General features: G+C 39.7%; 1 protein-coding gene across 1 annotated transcript in view; it reads right to left on the bottom strand.

The window, feature by feature from the left end:
• CLN3 (CLN3 lysosomal/endosomal transmembrane protein, battenin) overlaps window positions 1-20265 on the bottom strand; it is a 66043-nt gene that overhangs the window by 17430 nt on the left and 28348 nt on the right. The window contains exons 4-6 of the mRNA XM_053694776.1: window positions 12242-12310; window positions 10728-10807; window positions 10359-10444 (exon numbers count right to left, since the gene is read on the bottom strand). Coding sequence (XP_053550751.1) covers window positions 10359-10444; window positions 10728-10807; window positions 12242-12310 — 235 coding nt within the window. The remainder of the gene's footprint in view (window positions 1-10358; window positions 10445-10727; window positions 10808-12241; window positions 12311-20265) is intronic.

Here is a 20265-nt window from a genome sequence, read left to right as displayed (position 1 = left end):
AACTAGAGTTAATTTCTACAGGATATATTTTTCACTGCTTACAAAGTAAGCGTAAAGGTGTAGAGAAGTAGGATAAGGGTACAACTATATGCCTTAAAAAACTGGGATGTCTGAAAATTAAAGATATTATGTGAGGACATATAGGGGGAAGAAGGGATGCTCAGTAAATATGTTGATAATGTCAGGTGGAGGGGAAATGGGGGATAGGGGATGGGGGGCTAAGCCAAGATAAACCATTTTTTTCTTCTCTTTTTTTGGTGGGATTAGCATAAAATAAATACAATATTGGACCAAGGACTATATATGAAGTTATAGAGTTACAACCCCATATATTGCTCAGTTAAACATATCGCCCCTTTTGGCACCACTAACCTGATATGGGATATATGTTGTATCTCCCCTCGTGGGTTACTGTCACCACTGGCGGAAAACGGGAAAGGGGAGATACTTTACCCATCTTTCCTGTGTTATTGAGGTCTCTAGTTATACTTAGTATAGAAAAAGGATAATGTATGTAAAACCTCCCATAATTTAAAACAGTCTTAACATGGAAGTTTGCATGAAATCCCAGATTTTCCCCTTATTTTAACTATACCACAAATGTATTACATATAGGGTCACTCCTGCACCCATAGCAGCTTGTAAAATAGTTATTAGAAGGTAAAAAACATAAATATAGAGGAGTTAGGATAAGGCAATTACTTGTCCACAAAGATTATAGTCGTTCAGGGACAATGGTCTAATGATATCAATTCCCATGTCTATCAAGTAAACCTAAGGAGTGGGGAGATCAATTTAGAGTTAGATGCCTGGTGAACCTAGAGGGTAGGAGGTAGTTCATTATATAAAGCTTATACCCACATATAGTTATATGAAGTCTGCTGTGGAAGTCCAACTATAACTAATCATTGACTCCCCTCTAGTGGTTAAAATGGAAGAGCCACCCTTTATTGCCAGATATATTTCACAGCTTTTGGGGAAATTCACAATGCAGATTATCTAGCATAGGGTATAATGTGTAATCTCACATTTCACACCGATATACTAATATAATACAGCTTATCAATGTATTTTCATTAAACAGCTCTAATACATCGTGTTGCAGATATAGTAGGTATGATAGAATGCTGTCACTTTGAATTACTAAAATCCAGCTAGTTATCAACATTAATTCAGCAACGGAATTTATTACTTGGGTATGGGCCCTATACCCAAGCAACATGCAGTGCATACTATATAGAAAACAATATACAGGAGATCTCTAATACACTACACATGGCTAAAGTAATGTAACCTAGGACTTAGTTCTTGGTCATGAACAATTTACCTCAACACATAGACCAGTAAAGGAGAGTAACTAAAATGGAGTAGTCGTAATTTTAACATGTAGGGCTGATTATGTAACCTTTTCATCTGCGATATATGCACAGCAAGGTTCAGATTCAAATAATGTAAAGTAGTAGGGGAATAATTGCAGCTTACTTGTTACATTCCACACAATTATATATGCATACATAACTGCAACATTATCTACATTTAAAAGTATCACACAAAGTCTAGTACATATAGGGAAGCGTAGCAGATCCGTTGTAGAGTGCGGGACAGATGCACTGCATTAGAATAATTAAACACACCAATGTCTAGAGCCACAATCGCCACCATGTTTATCACGGATGATCTCTCCCAGTGCACAGAAGATTTCCGCATCTGTCCGATATGCCCAAGCTTCTGTCCAATCAAGCCAGCTTGTCTCCACCACCGCAAGTTCTTCACCACATATGCCGGTAACTCCTGCTGCTTAGCGTGGAAGGTCCGCCTGACTGTCCTGGTAGGGTTAGCCGGGAGCAGAGCATAATTTAGTGAAGGCAGGGAACGGTCCCCTCGATCTGAAAGTCCCACTTCAGTGACCCATGTAATTCCGTGGTCTGCATATTTTGTATCAAGAACCTGGAGCACGTTAAGTGCGCAGTCTATGCCATTTGGGGTCAGGTCTGGTAGATGTGTACCTGAAAATGGTGCTGTAGCTTTCCTGGCTGCTTCCATAGCACTGTCCCCGGCGTCTAGGGGAGGTATAACTGGCAGAATCAAAGCTTGTTGGAGCTGTTTAATCATCATAGTGAAATGGTGATGCAGGGTATCGTGCAGTCTGGCCTCCCATGCGTCTACAGCAGCCACAGGTCCAATATAGGTCGGCATATTGTGAAAGTTCAGCGAGTAATGTAGTGATGTAGAGTAAATCTCCTTGTCGGTTTCAGCCATGTGGCCTAGCTTCACAACCTAAACAGGCTGCTAAAACATAAGATCGGCTTCCAAACCTTGACATCTTGGGAGGTATAGTTTCTGGGAGATGTAAAAAGATAAAATGTATAGCAATATCCCCCAAAATCAATAAAACAACCGTAATAATGTACAATAGAACCAGGAGCTCCTCAAAAACACAACTTGCTGCTTCGGCTGTAAGCTCCGCCCCCCAGATTAGGAACATTTGAACCAAAGGGAATGAATAGGGACACTGATCTTGCGGCATTCATTGAATGAGCTGGAGAAATGAAATATAATGCAAAAATAGATGAACTCATCTGGATTAAGTTTAATGAGGATTGTTATGTAGTATAAACCTCCCCCGTCCCATAATACTCAATAGTTGTGGTACCTTATGATATAATCACTATCACTATAATATGTTTGACCCCCTTCGGCGCATGCACATGGATGGGGACGCATTTATGCACACATATGGATGTAGGTACAAGTGAGGGTGTATGGGAATATGGGTGGTTGTGTGCGAGTATGTGTGAGAATTAAAGGGACATGCCACCCACATTATTTCTTTTATGATTTAGAAAGAGAATGCAATTTTAAACATCTTTCTAATTGACTTATATTATCTAATTTGTTTTATTCTCTTGATATTCTATGATGAAAAGCATATCTAGATATGCTCACTAGCTGCTGATTGGTTGCTGCACATAGAAGCATTGTGTGATTGGCTCACCATGTGCATTGCTTTTTCTTCAACTAAGGATATTTAAAAAATTAAGCAAAATAAATAATGGAAGTAAATTGTAATGGTGTTTAAATTTCTATTCTCTATCTGAATCATGAAAGAAAGATTTTGGGTTTAGTGGCCAGGGCCGCCATCAGGGGGTGACAGGGGTGACTCCTTTTTAATTTTGGCAGCCACCAGTGGGTACTACAGCAGAGTGCTAATTGAGCATGGGAAATGTTATTACAAGGAGTAAAGTATTAGCATTTGAGAGGATTTCTGAGTGTGCACTAAACCACTATGCACAGTGTGAGACAGACTTGGCACTTTGTTTGTAGAGTGTGTGCCTGAGTCAGAACGGCTGATCACTTTCATTTGCAGAGGAGGTAGGAATTACTTAGCAAATGTTTTTTATTTCTTTGTGCAATTTAAGATGGTAACTTCAGTGTGGTAGTAGTTGTATGGTGGGGCCAGGGGTCCATAAAAACACATTTTATTAGCAGCAGTGTATTTATGATTATTTGCCAATGCTGTAGAAATTCTATATTTAAAACCATGCAGAAATGTTTCCTCCTCAATACACAAATGATATATATTACATTCCAGTTTACTGCCCCTTTATGCAAGGACTTTCCATATACAAGGAGGCATTTTATCTAAGATTTTTACATCTGCATAACATGTTATACTCTCAGACTAAGATTGCTCAGTGTTGGAAATGAGACAGGTTAACTTAAAACTGTTCAGTTTACTCTACAGCTGACTTAATTTTGAAATGCATACCAACAAGCTTAAATCCTGCATTTAACCAGATCTAATGGTATGAGTACCACAGATTATGGTTCCACCAAGACCATATAGAGTACAGCATTTTCAAAATCCACAAGTGCAGCTGACAGATGGGAACATTTGTACACTATATTTGAAGTGGTGCTCTTGGTTGGGGAGGAAAATGGGGAAAATATGAAACAAACATATGTCAACCTTTTAAAAGTAATTTTCTTCATCTAGCCATCTACCCAGATCATTAATGTACAATTTTGAATTCACAGAATTATTTTTGATTGCACATTTACAAATATGATGCTTTAAAAAGTGATCTCTTAATTTCTGCATTTTTTTTATCATGCATGTCACACACTGTTGATTTAGGGGATGCAATGTGCATAAATGTTTCCTCCTGTGAGTGTTTCTGTGAGTGTCTGTGTTTATGTCTTTGTGCTTTGGTTTGTGTCTCTATGAGTGTGTATATATTTTTTTTCTGTTGGTATCTCTGTGAGGTCGGGTGTGTATGTATTTGTGCATTTTCTGTGGATGTCTGTGAGGGTGTGTGCATATGTCTTTGAGCTTTTTCTATGGGTGTGTCTGTGAGAGTGGGCGTGTGTTTGTCTTTGTGTATTTTCTCTGGATGCCTCTGTGAGGGTGGGTGTGTATGTCTGTGTTTTTTGTGGATGTCTCTGTGAGGGTTTGTGTGTGTATATGTTAGTCTGTGTTTTCTGTGGATGTCTCTGTAAAGGGTGTGTATTTTCTGTGGGTGTCTCTGTGAGGGTGTGTGTATGTCTTTCTGTGTTTTCTGTGGGTGTCTCTGTGTGTGTGTGTATGTCTTTCTGTGTTTTCTGAGGCTGTCTCTGTTGGGGTTTCCTTGGGTGTATGTGCAAGTTTGAGTTTGTGTGTGTGTGTGTCCATTGTCTGTTCCTTTTTAGGACATTTTGACCTTACTACTGATTATTCACATCTTTCTACAGACTTTGATACTAACGAGACCTTTCCGGAAGTCACCATTTAACCTTTAAATTATTGTTTAGGCAGTTCAGGGCCCTTCCTTTCAGCCACTGCATGCTATTGTCATCATTTAGTTGGCATCTTCCTTTACAAAAAGATAATCAGAACTCCATATTTTGTTTTCTAAATCTCCTTTTTTTACAAAACTGTAGTTTACCTCATTACTTGTCAGGTCAATGTAAACAAGTGCTAAGTGTCTGTTTGGGTGTCTGTGTCTGAGTTTCTTTGCTTGTTTGCTAGAGTGTCTACATGTGAATCCTTATGTGTGAGTGTGTGTGTATGTTTCAGTGTATGTTACTACCTTTACAACATTTCCAAGTTTAAATAGACACTTAAGAATAAAGTGCATATACGTTTTAGTCACTTGGTCAAAAATTGCACATGTCAAAGGGGGGGGGGGCCCTGATCAATGGTTAAGTCAGGGGCCCCAAAATTTCTAGTGGCGGCCCTGTTAGTGGCCCTTTAAGCATGTGTGGGTGTGTTCTCTTTTTAGTGTTCTGGTGTGAGTGTGGTTTTGTTTGTTTATGTGTATTTGCCCAATGGTTTTAGGGTCAAAAATATAAAAGGGTATATGCTTAGTGCTACATATGTATAAAAATATTTTTTTCGGTCTGAAAATTAGCAAACCTCATGTCATGTATTGTTAAAGTTCTTGTGCAGTATTTTTTTTAAATGTGGTTTTAATGTATTTATATTGTATTTTTACTGTATTTTTATATAGTCAGGTTTTTTATGAAATTAATTTTGGATATAAATATTGTTGTTAATAGGTTTTATCTAAATTAATTTTCACATTATTAAGTTTTGATGTAGTAATAATTTAGAAATAACGTTTGAGAATGATGATGAATTTATTATATGTTTTTAAAGTGTGTGGTTTAACTTGATTAATTAGTGTTTCAATTGTATTAGTTTTTTTTTTTTACATTTATTTTTTTTGTATTATATGCAATATGAAATATGTGACAGCTGTAGCTTTGATATGAGAGAGAGAGAAGATATGATCCACTAGGAGTTCAAAGGAAAATTTAACATACAAATACGCTAGGCTGATCTTCTATACATGAGCCATAAGAGAGATGATACTATGGAGCCCTTAAAAACCGTACACGGACAGTTGGTGGGCAGAGCCTCTGAGGAAGCAGGGAGGATCTGTGTGTCCGTAGCTACCGTGCTAGACTAGCGTGTCTGCGAGCCAGCCCTTTGGCATACATGCTGTTTTCTGCGATAGTAAGAGACTGTTTATATCAGTACTAGGATCCGGATCGGCACCTTCCAAGGTGGTGTCCCCTGTTGGGGAGAGACGGTGGAAACAGCACAAAGAGTTGAAAAACCGGAAGAGAGTGACACCTCAAGCCGTGTGGAATCTAGCTATCCGTTGTTCACATACCTCACATGTTTGAGGTTGAAGTCTGTGAGTGCAATCTTGTATTGAAATATAGGGAAACATTTTTACATATATACTGCACTTAGATTGTGTTTCTTTTCTCTTCTGCGCTCTAGGTAACTTTTGTGATTTGGAATGTGATAATGATAGGCACTACACCGGTGCTTTTTTTTTTTTTTTAAATAATCTTTTATTGAGATTCTTGAGACAAAAAAGTAGTAAACAAAATAGCATAACAAGTACTATACATGAACAAGGTAGGCAGTTACCACACAGTGAATACACAATTGACCGTTATATCACCTATAATAACAAGTGATAATTGTACAATACTTAGTTATCCATAGGTTGAGAATCTCGTTTTATAACATATTAAATAGCATTTAACAGTGGCTAATTCGATGGCTACTCCTCAGCCAATTGATATAGGAAACAATACAGCACCTAAAATGATAACCACAAAAATTATACATTTCTAGTGATATGTTTTAGCATGAGAACATTGCGCTAATACAAGGCAATCTGTGTTTGACATCATCATCTCAAGACATTTGGGTGTTCCTCAGAAAGGAGAACAATAAAAGTAATGGAACAAATAAAATAATTAATGTCTAAGCCCTCTGTCCTTATTTCTTATAACAAGGTATCTTCGTTTGACCAGCATCAGCGGGTAAACACCGCTCGGTAGTAGTCAAAAGAAGAGGCAAAGAGAAACATAGAGGTGTCAAGGTTCTAATGTAGCAATGTTTTATGCATGTAGTAAACAGTATGGGGGAGGGGTATTTTAAAGCGAATATAGATTTAATACTATGAGCCCAGACCTAAGCCTGGGTTTGGCAATGGGGATGGGAGGGCGGAGCCACCAAGAGCAAAGTAACTATTTCTTAATATGAATACAGACAAAAGTATATATGTAAAACATCTACATTTTGGCCCATAATATGAAGGTTATTTTACCAGCTCATGGCCTTTACGTTAAAACCACTATAAGTAAGGAATATCATTTGTATCTCCCCTCAGGGATTGTTGTCACCACTGGACACAGACGGAAAAGGGAGAATGGATATGACCCATTCTGATACACAGAGTGGGAAAGGAAGAGGGGAGATACCTACACTATCTTTTCTATTTTTGTAAGGTATTTAGTCATACATAGTATAAGAATAGGGCATTGTGTTTAAATTATCAGAATGAACATAAGCACTTAACTATGCATCCTATCCACTACAACTTAACCTGTGATTGTGAATATTTACCTAAAACACAAGACAATATTGATGCTTATCAAAACCATTGTATTCATATAGTGGGAGCGTAAACGGAGCTTAAGGTATCTAGAGAATACTAAGTCGGGATCATGAGCATAACAATATAGATATAAGTAGATATGTACAGCATCCAAACCTATAGTGCATCATATCACAACTTGATTACTATACATAAGCTATACCTACATACTAGTGGCACTGTAGTCAACTTGTTACTATACATAAGATGTACTTATATGCAAGAGGCCCTATGTTAGACTTTTTACTATATGCAAGCTGTATTTATATACTAGAGGACACCAAACTAGATCTGTTACTATACCCAAGCTGTCCCTACATACTAAAGGCACTGTATTATACTTGTTACTATGCATAAGCTGTATGGATAGCACTACATTCGATTTGCTACTATACTCACGTTGTACCTATATAGTAGAGGGACAGTATTATACTTGTTACTATACAAAAGCTGTACTAATATACTAAAGACACTGTAGTAGACTTGATACTATACTAGAAAGGGCATAATAAAAACATTCTAGAAGTTCAGCATATATTTAGAGGACATCCCCACAATGTGGAATATGTGTCACGTAGTGTAAATAATAAGGGACAAATTATGAAAATAGAACATAACCCATACCCCAGGTGGTTAACAAATATAAATTACAAACAATAGAGAAGACTATTCTAAAATATTTATAAAGTATTAGGGGCAACTGGAAAGCAGTTAGCCTTCACCGGCCGCATCTCTTCTGATGGAAAAACATTACAGTACAATACAGATCGTTAATAAAGGCAGATTTTTAGGTACAACGTAAGAGAATGTCATGAGCTAAATGATATAACTATCAAACAGGAAAAGGCTGTGACTATGGAGACTAAACGGATGCATAATTTATATAGAGAACCTCTTTCGCAAGTCAATAAGTTCCTTGCTGCACTATTGCATAAGGGGATAAAGGCTCATGTAAGTCAGCATATACCCCAGTAACTCAACATAAATAATAATTAGCGTTGAACAATGAACATATTGTATACGTAAATTATAAACAGTAGTGTGGGTCCCAGTATCAATCTTTACAGATCTCATTAGGGTGGTTATGGGAGTCAGTTAAAAACTGAATGGAAAAGGGAAAACGTTGACTAGAACCTTGTGAAGGGGACATTTACTAGTATTTGGGGTCTCTAATCATAAAGACAATATTACAGTAGGTAGGGAGTATGAGGTACTAAATAAATCTAATAACTAGGCCACGGTACTCAAACACTCATAGTTATATACACCAAACGACAAATCGGTACCTAGGTCATAACTTATCCTCACGCCATCTTATGTGGTTAATTTATAGAGAAAACAGTAAATACTAATGGAAATTTGGGTAGGTTGCATGAAACCATATAGTCAGCCTATGGTTCAAATACATCTTTTGTGTTGACTTCAGTTAGCCCACTCCGGCTCTTGTACAAATAGGTAGGCCAACATGTCCCCCTGAACAACGATCAATTTCAGGTGTTGAGAATTCCAGTACGAGACCAAGTTTGTAGCTCATGTTAAAGTCCCAGTGTTTCACTGATTCACTAAAGTCCCAATAGCACTTAAGGGTAGGAGGAAAGGCAGGTGTAGTTATATGGGAGATCGATAGCTTCAATAGTCCAGTAGGGTATAGGCATGCAAAGTCCTTCTGTGTCAGCTTGGGCTTTTCATTATGTAGAAGTACAATGGCCCTTAGATGCTCGTGTAGGGGAGCACCAAGTGTCCTATCGTGAGTGAGAGACCTAAGCTCCTCTTGATTCCCAATCTCAGATGACAAGCTTACCAGTTTGTTCCCTGTAGGGATCTCCATCATCACAATCTGATGCCTAACTTCCTGCTCTCGGGGGTGAACCGCTTCCCCCCGAGCAGAGCTGTCACAACATGGAGCGGGATCTTCAGTGGGACTAGGCACATCCGTGGTAAGGCCCTCTGTAGTCACTGCGGTCAGCACCCCTGGTGAGACGAATCGTTCTTCGTAAGTCGGCTGATGTGCGTTTTCTGTCTTGTCACATACTGGGATCTCAGAATGTGTCATGCCGATCCTTATGGCATCTGAAATGCTGGCAAATCCGGCTGACATTCTAGCCTCTATCTTCTTTAGGGCCACTTGTATAGCAAGATAAAGTTCCTCCTCTCCGGGTGCCATAGTTGAAGCGTGAAGTTCAAAAACAAGCTAATTTTCTTATTTATATATATATATACTGCTCACGTTGAGAGATCCTTTCCTCTAGCAGGCTCAAATTGGAAGGCTTTTTCAGTATGTTTGCATACGCAGTAAAGCATAGTAGTGAGCCGACATTTTGTGTGCACTGAGTCAGAACTCCCCAGGGGAAAAGTCGCAGTTTCTGTGCAGCGAGTTTCTAATCCAGTTGAAATAACGATCCCAGCGTGAATTATCTTACAGTGTAGACTTTTTCACTCAAAGTTTGTTGAAATCTGCCTCCATAGAGACTATTAAATGTATATTAGCCGCAGGAGCTCCCTGATACACGTCTTGTTGTGTCGGCAGTTGGCTCCGCCCCCCTACACCAGTGCTTTTAAAGGAGCAGCAGACCCAATTGGGAAAAGGAAAGGACTGGGTTTCTCGAAGGAAAAGCAAAGGAATGTGTATAAAATCCAATGATGAGGTTTTTTATATGTGTGTCTTTTTAACTATACATACTTTTAAATGTGCATCTTACACTGCATTTTTTATATTGCATTTAACCAATTATCATATATTAATTCTATGAATTGTGATTACATTTTCTATATATATATATATATATATATACACACATAGAAACACATTGAGTGTATGGTGCAGGGATAATACCCCAATCCCCTTCCAGTTGATATCACCTTTAGAGTTAGGTGAGTAGCGCTCTATATAGCTTGAAGTTTATGGTTTGTACTTACCCAGAAGACTCACTGCTACTGATGTTGAGTATGACACTAATAAAAAACTCCCAGCAGCTGTGAGGATGCAGACAGATACCCTGTAACTGAGACAGACACAGCCTTCAAATGAGAGGAACCACATAATTAACAGATGCAACTTACAAAGAGCATCACGTAACTTAATTATAGTTATGAAAGAATTTATAGACAACATGTAACTCTGAGGGAAACTATTTGCAGTCGTTAAATACACAGTAGTGTAGGGTCGATAGTTGTAAAATTAAATGCTCTAATGAATTAGAACATGTGATTTTTCAACTATTATGGCCCTTTAAGCAAGATTAATGACACGTAGGCCCCCATAATGCATAGCATGATGTCACTTACTTGTAGGGGATCAGGTGGATGTAGAATGGAGCAGTGAATTTGATGACTAAAGTGGGAAGGATATCAGCTAGGAGGACAGCCTGAAAATACAAAGTGAGTGAGAAACCCCCCCAAAAATTAGAGTAAATAAGGAAAGTGAAAAAAAAAAAAAAAGATTAAAAAGGGGTAGTTACGTTAAAATAACTTTCATGATTCAGGAATGTAAGCTTAGGAGCTGGCCTATTTCTGGTTCAGCACCTGGGTAGCGCTTGCTGATTGGTGGCTAAATGTACCCAGGTGTTCAGGTAAACAGTGAATCTGAACATACGCTCTGATTCACTGTTTACTTTTACGTCATTGCTACTCCACTTTACTATTTACCGCACATGCGCTAGAAACTCATGCCCTCTAAAACGTATGCACATTACTTCTGCATGACCGACCGCACATTAGAGACATGAACTGTATGGCTAACATTTTCATTGGTTGCTTCATAAACCAAGTGGTAATGAAAGGGCCGGCGGTGGATTACAAGAAACATAAGAAGATAACATGAGTTATCAAAATACTTAGAGATATTTCTGAAAAATAAGACAAACACTTTTGTAAGTTTTAAATTAAACAGTATCTATGTCGAACAAGTAAACTTTTTGACTTCACCTTCCCTTTAACAACCGTACTGTTGCCCAGAGCATTTCTGAATCTTCAATATGCCATCCACAGCTTGACACTTACCTGTTAAATTCAAAGGATCATGAAATTTATGAGACTATTAAAAGTTTTGTAAATAAATATACCATGATCTCTGTTGCCGGCTGTCTATTTGAACCTGGGACTTGCAGAATGGAGGGTGAGACAGAGGTCACAAATTGAGACTGTCCCATAAAAAGCCGGACATTTGGCACATCTTATGCACATTTTGACTTGCTCTTTTTTTCTTTTCCCTGATTTTTTTTGCAGTGCAATTACTTATTTGTTTATAACCCTTCTTGTAAATAGATCACATACACTCTGCAACATATGTTCATAAGTGAGAGAAAAGCTTATATTCAGCATAAACAATCTCAATAACTAGTTTAGGACAACAGTTGGATTAATATATTAACATATATTAATGTATAGTATATATAGCTAATTGTCATCCTTACTGATCAATTAGGTAATGAATGGTGTTCAGGGAATGTGCCAAATTGCTGGAGGAAAACCTGTTTAACCAGAATAGCAAGCTGGTATTTAATGACAGTGCCCAGATTGGCAGAGCGGTAGGGTATGTAATTAAAACACTAACTGTGATCTTTATTTGGTACTAACATTCAGACTGATGGGGCATTAGGTAAACGCACTGGCTGTGATCTATATTTAGCACCATTGTCAAAGCTGGTTGAATGCCATTGGATTGAGACATTCCCAAATGACATTGATAGTCATACAAGTAAATGGGTTAAATTATAATTATACAAAAAACATTAGTGTCAAATGGAGTGAAAAAAATTAACTAAAAGAAAACAGTAAGTAATAGAGCTGGGAGTACATACTGCGGTGGAGATACGGTTACAGTCGTATTTGCTGCTGTTGGAGACCGGAGGAGATTCAGTGGTGCTGGCCTGGGAACAAAACACAGGAAACATCAATATCTTTATGTGCGCCCATGCGCAGGTATGTCCCCCACACACACAGAGTCACACATGGTCACTATCACTGTCTGAGTGATACACTATCTTACTAGCACCGCTGGCTAATGAATCTGGGTGATTCACACACACACAACTAGGCACAGCAGTGCCTACTGACTATAAACACACACAGCTCTGTCATGTACTGTGTGATAATAAGCACAGCAGTGCCTACTGATTATAAACACACACAGCTTTGTCATGTACTGTGTGATAATAAGCACAGCAGTGCCTACTGACTATAAACACACACAGCTCTGTCATGTACTGTGTGATAATAAGCACAGCAGTGCCTACTGACTATAAACACACACAGCTCTGTCATGTACTGTGTGATAATAAGCACAGCAGTGCCTACTGACTATAAACACACACAGCTCTGTCATGTACTGTGTGATAATAAGCACAGCAGTGCCTACTGACCATAAACACACAACTCTGTCATGTACTGTGTGATAATAAGCACAGCAGTGCTTACTGACTATAAACACACACAACTCTGTCATGTACTGTGTGATAATAAGCACAGCAGTGCCTACTGACTATAAACACACACAGCTCTGTCATGTACTGTGTGATAATAAGCACAGCAGTGCCTACTGACTATAAACACACACAGCTCTGTCATGTACTGTGTGATAATAAGCACAGCACTGCCTACTGACTATAAACACACACAGCTCTGTCATGTACTGTGTGATAATAAGCACAGCAGTGCCTACTGACCATAAACACACAACTCTGTCATGTACTGTGTGATAATAAGCACAGCAGTGCCTACTGACTATAAACACACACAACTCTGTCATGTACTGTGTAATAATAAGCACAGCAGTGCCTACTGACTATAAACACACACAGCTCTGTCATGTACTGTGTGATAATAAGCACAGCAGTGCCTACTGACTATAAACACACACAGCTCTGTCATGTACTGTGTGATAATAAGCACAGCAGTGCCTACTGACTATAAACACACACAGCTCTGTCATGTACTGTGTGATAATAAGCACAGCAGTGCCTACTGACTATAAACACACACAGCTCTGTCATGTACTGTGTGATAATAAGCACAGCAGTGCCTACTGACTATAAACACACACAGCTCTGTCATGTACTGTGTGATAATAAGCACAGCAGTGCATACTGACTATAAACACACACAGCTCTGTCATGTACTGTGTGATAATAAGCACAGCAGTGCCTACTGACTATAAACACACACAACTCTGTCATGTACTGTGTGATAATAAGCACAGCAGTGCCTACTGACTATAAACACACACAGCTCTGTCATGTACTGTGTGATAATAAGCACAGCAGTGCCTACTGACTATAAACATACACAGCTCTGTCATATACTGTGTGATAATAAGCACAGCAGTGCCTACTGACTATAAACACACACAGCTCTGTCATGTACTGTGTGATAATAAGCACAGCAGTGCCTACTGACTATAAACACACACAGCTCTGTCATGTACTGTGTGATAATAAGCACAGCAGTGCCTACTGACTATAAACACACACAGCTCTGTAATGTACTGTGTGATAATAAGCACAGCAGTACCTACTGACTATAAACACACACAACTCTGTCATGTACTGTGTGATAATAAGCACAGCAGTGCCTACTGACTATAAACACACACAGCTCTCATGTACTGTGTGATAATAAGCACAGCAGTGCCTACTGACTATAAACACACACAGCTCTGTCATGTACTGTGTGATAATAAGCACAGCAGTGCCTACTGACTATAAACACACACAGCTCTGTCATGTACTGTGTGATAATAAGCACAGCAGTGCCTACTGACTATAAGCACACACAGCTCTGTCATGTACTGTGTGATAATAAGCACAGTAGTGCCTACTGATTATAAACACACACAGCTCTGTCATGTACTGTGTGATAATAAGCACAGCAGTGCCTATTGACTATAAACACACAGCTCTGTCATGTACTGTGTGATAATAAGCACAGCAGTGCCTACTGACCATAAACACACACAGCTCTGTCATGTACTGTGTGATAATAAGCACAGCAGTGCCTACTGACTATAAACACACAACACTGTCATGTACTGTGTGATAATAAGCACAGCAGTGCCTACTGACTATAAACACACACAACTCTGTCATGTACTGTGTGATAATAAGCACAGCAGTGCCTACTGACTATAAACACACACAGCTCTGTCATGTACTGTGTGATAATAAGCACAGCAGTGCCTACTGACTATAAACACACACAGCTCTGTCATGTACTGTGTGATAATAAGCACAGCAGTGCCTACTGACTATAAACACACACAGCTCTGTCATGTACGGTGTGATAATAAGCACAGCAGTGCCTACTGACTATAAACACACACAACTCACTGTGAGATAATAAGCACAGCAGTGCCTACTGACTATAAACACACACAACTCTGTCATGTACTGTGTGATAATAAGCACAGCAGTGCCTACTGACTATAAACACACACAGCTCTGTCATGTACTGTGTGATAATAAGCACAGCAGTGCCTACTGACTATAAACACACACAACTCTGTCATGTACTGTGTGATAATAAGCACAGCAGTGCCTACTGACTATAAACACACACAGCTCTGTCATGTACTGTGTGATAATAAGCACAGCAGTGCCTACTGACTATAAACACACACAACTCTGTCATGTACTGTGTGATAATAAGCACAGCAGTGCCTACTGACTATAAACACACACACAGCTCTGTCATGTACTGTGTGATAATAAGCACAGCAGTGCCTACTGACTATAAACACACACAGCTCTGTCATGTACTGTGTGATAATAAGCACAGCAGTGCCTACTGACTATAAACACACACACAGCTCTGTCATGTACTGTGTGATAAGCACAGCAGTGCCTACTGACCATAAACACACACAGCTCTGTCATGTACTGTGTGATAATAAGCACAGCAGTGCCTACTGACTATAAACACACACAGCTCTGTCATGTACTGTGTGATAATAAGCACAGCAGTGCCTACTGACTATAAACACACACAGCTCTGTCATGTACTGTGTGATAATAAGCACAGCAGTGCCTACTGACTATAAACACACACAGCTCTGTCATGTACTGTGTGATAATAAGCACAGCAGTGCCTACTGACTATAAACACACACAGCTCTGTCATGTACTGTGTGATAATAAGCACAGCAGTGCCTACTGACTATAAACACACACAACTCTCATGTACTGTGTGATAATAAGCACAGCAGTGCCTACTGACTATAAACACACACAGCTCTGTCATGTACTGTGTGATAAGCACAGCAGTGCCTACTGACCATAAACACACACAGCTCTGTCATGTACTGTGTGATAATAAGCACAGCAGTGCCTACTGATTATAAACACACACAGCTCTGTCATGTACTGTGTGATAATATGCACAGCAGTGCCTACTGACTATAAACACACACAGCTCTGTCATGTACTGTTTGATAATAAGCACAGCAGTGCCTACTGACTATAAACACACACAGCTCTGTCATGTACTGTTTGATAATAAGCACAGCAGTGCCTACTGACCATAAACACACACAGCTCTGTCATGTACTGTTTGATAATAAGCACAGCAGTGCCTACTGACTATAAACACACACAGCTCTGTCATGTACTGTGTGATAATAAGCACAGCAGTGCCTACTGACTATAAACACACACAGCTCTGTCATGTACTGTGTGATAATAAGCACAGCAGTGCCTACTGACTATAAACACACACAGCTCTGTCATGTACTGTGTGATAATAAGCACAGCAGTGCCTACTGACTATAAACACACACAGATCTGTCATGTACTGTGTGATAATAAGCACAGCAGTGCCTACTGACTATAAACACACACAGCTCTGTCATGTACTGTGTGATAATAAGCACAGCAGTGCCTACTGACTATAAACACACAGCTCTGTCATGTACTGTGTGATAATAAGCACAGCAGTGCCTACTGACTATAAACACACAACTCTGTCATGTACTGTGTGATAATAAGCACAGCAGTGCCTACTGACTATAAACACACACAACTCTGTCATGTACTGTGTGATAATAAGCACAGCAGTGCCTACTGACCATAAACACACACAGCTCTGTCATGTACTGTGTGATAATAAGCACAGCAGTGCCTACTGACTATAAACACACACAACTCACTGTGTGATAATAAGCACAGCAGTGCCTACTGACCATAAACACACACAACTCTGTCATGTACTGTGTGATAATAAGCACAGCAGTGCCTACTGACTATAAACACACAGAGCTCTGTCATGTACTGTGTGATAATAAGCACAGCAGTGCCTACTGACTATAAACACATACAACTCTGCCATGTACTGTGTGATAATAAGCACAGCAGTGCCTACTGACTATAAACACACACAGCTCTGTCATGTACTGTGTGATAATAAGCACAGCAGTGCCTACTGACTATAAACACACAACTCTGTAATGTACTGTGTGATAATAAGCACAGCAGTGCCTACTGACTATAAACACACACAACTCTGTCATGTACTGTGTGATAATAAGCACAGCAGTGCCTACTGACTATAAACACACACAGCTCTGTCATGTACTGTGTGATAATAAGCACAGCAGTGCCTACTGATTATAAACACACACAGCTTTGTCATGTACTGTGTGATAATAAGCACAGCAGTGCCTACTGACTATAAACACACACAGCTCTGTCATGTACTGTGTGATAATAAGCACAGCAGTGCCTACTGACTATAAACACACACAGCTCTGTCATGTACTGTGTGATAATAAGCACAGCAGTGCCTACTGACTATAAACACACACAGCTCTGTCATGTACTGTGTGATAATAAGCACAGCAGTGCCTACTGACCATAAACACACAACTCTGTCATGTACTGTGTGATAATAAGCACAGCAGTGCTTACTGACTATAAACACACACAACTCTGTCATGTACTGTGTGATAATAAGCACAGCAGTGCCTACTGACTATAAACACACACAGCTCTGTCATGTACTGTGTGATAATAAGCACAGCAGTGCCTACTGACTATAAACACACACAGCTCTGTCATGTACTGTGTGATAATAAGCACAGCACTGCCTACTGACTATAAACACACACAGCTCTGTCATGTACTGTGTGATAATAAGCACAGCAGTGCCTACTGACCATAAACACACAACTCTGTCATGTACTGTGTGATAATAAGCACAGCAGTGCCTACTGACTATAAACACACACAACTCTGTCATGTACTGTGTAATAATAAGCACAGCAGTGCCTACTGACTATAAACACACACAGCTCTGTCATGTACTGTGTGATAATAAGCACAGCAGTGCCTACTGACTATAAACACACACAGCTCTGTCATGTACTGTGTGATAATAAGCACAGCAGTGCCTACTGACTATAAACACACACAGCTCTGTCATGTACTGTGTGATAATAAGCACAGCAGTGCCTACTGACTATAAACACACACAGCTCTGTCATGTACTGTGTGATAATAAGCACAGCAGTGCCTACTGACTATAAACACACACAGCTCTGTCATGTACTGTGTGATAATAAGCACAGCAGTGCATACTGACTATAAACACACACAGCTCTGTCATGTACTGTGTGATAATAAGCACAGCAGTGCCTACTGACTATAAACACACACAGCTCTGTCATGTACTGTGTGATAATAAGCACAGCAGTGCCTACTGACTATAAACACACACAGCTCTGTCATGTACTGTGTGATAATAAGCACAGCAGTGCCTACTGACTATAAACACACACAGCTCTGTCATGTACTGTGTGATAATAAGCACAGCAGTGCCTACTGACTATAAACACACACAGCTCTGTCATGTACTGTGTGATAATAAGCACAGCAGTGCCTACTGACTATAAACACACACAGCTCTGTCATGTACTGTGTGATAATAAGCACAGCAGTGCCTACTGACTATAAACACACACAGCTCTGTAATGTACTGTGTGATAATAAGCACAGCAGTAGCCAACTGACTATAAACACACACAACTCTGTCATGTACTGTGTGATAATAAGCACAGCAGTGCCTACTGACTATAAACACACACAACTCTCATGTACTGTGTGATAATAAGCACAGCAGTGCCTACTGACTATAAACACACACAGCTCTGTCATGTACTGTGTGATAATAAGCACAGCAGTGCCTACTGACTATAAACACACAGCTCTGTCATGTACTGTGTGATAATAAGCACAGTAGTGCCTACTGATTATAAACACACACAGCTCTGTCATGTACTGTGTGATAATAAGCACAGCAGTGCCTATTGACTATAAAACACACAGCTCTGTCATGTAGTGTGTGATAATAAGCACAGCAGTGCCTACTGACCATAAACACACACAGCTCTGTCATGTACTGTGTGATAATAAGCACAGCAGTGCCTACTGACTATAAACACACAACACTGTCATGTACTGTGTGATAATAAGCACAGCAGTGCCTACTGACTATAAACACACACAACTCTGTCATGTACTGTGTGATAATAAGCACAGCAGTGCCTACTGACTATAAACACACACAGCTCTGTCATGTACTGTGTGATAATAAGCACAGCAGTGCCTACTGACTATAAAACACACACAGCTCTGTCATGTACTGTGTGATAATAAGCACAGCAGTGCCTACTGACTATAAACACACACAGCTCTGTCATGTACTGTGTGATAATAAGCACAGCAGTGCCTACCTGACTATAAACACACACAGCTCTGTCATGTACGGTGTGATAATAAGCACAGGCAAGTGCCTACTGACTATAAACACACACAACTCACTGTGAGATAATAAGCACAGCAGTGCCTACTGATTATAAACACACACAGCTCTGTCATGTACTGTGTGATAATAAAGCACAGCAGTGGCCTACTGACTATAAACACTCACAGCTCTGTCATGTACTGTTGATAATAAGCACAGCAGTGCCTACTGACTATAAACACACACAGCTCTGTCATGTACTGTGTGTGATATAAGCACAGCAGTGCCTACTGACTATAAACACACACAACTCTGTCATGTACTGTGTGGATAATAAGCACAGGCAGGTGCCTACTGACTATAAACACACACACAGCTCTGTCATGTACTGTGTGATAATAAGCACAGCAGTGCCTACTGACAATAAACACACACAGCTCTGTCATGTACTGTGTGATAATAAGCACAGCAGTGCCTACTGACTATAAACACACACACAGCTCTGTCATGTACTGTGTGATAAGCACAGCAGTGCCTACTGACCATAAACACACACAGCTCTGTCATGTACTGTGTGATAATAAGCACAGCAGTGCCTACTGACTATAAACACACACAGCTCTGTCATGTACTGTGTGATAATAAGCACAGCAGTGCCTACTGACTATAAACACACACAGCTCTGTCATGTACTGTGTGATAATAAGCACAGCAGTGCCTACTGACTATAAACACACACAGCTCTGTCATGTACTGTGTGATAATAAGCACAGCAGTGCCTACTGACTATAAACACACACAGCTCTGTCATGTACTGTGTGATAATAAGCACAGCAGTGCCTACTGACTATAAACACACACAACTCTCATGTACTGTGTGATAATAAGCACAGCAGTGCCCACTGACTATAAACACACACAGCTCTGTCATGTACTGTGTGATAAGCACAGCAGTGCCTACTGACCATAAACACACACAGCTCTGTCATGTACTGTGTGATAATAAGCACAGCAGTGCCTACTGATTATAAACACACACAGCTCTGTCATGTACTGTGTGATAATATGCACAGCAGTGCCTACTGACTATAAACAC

The sequence above is a fragment of the Bombina bombina genome, chromosome 11, assembly GCF_027579735.1.
Source record: "Bombina bombina isolate aBomBom1 chromosome 11, aBomBom1.pri, whole genome shotgun sequence".
Lineage (NCBI taxonomy): Eukaryota > Metazoa > Chordata > Amphibia > Anura > Bombinatoridae > Bombina > Bombina bombina.
The sequence above is the reverse complement of the archived record's forward strand: the minus strand, read 5'-3'. Positions and strand labels throughout refer to the sequence as shown.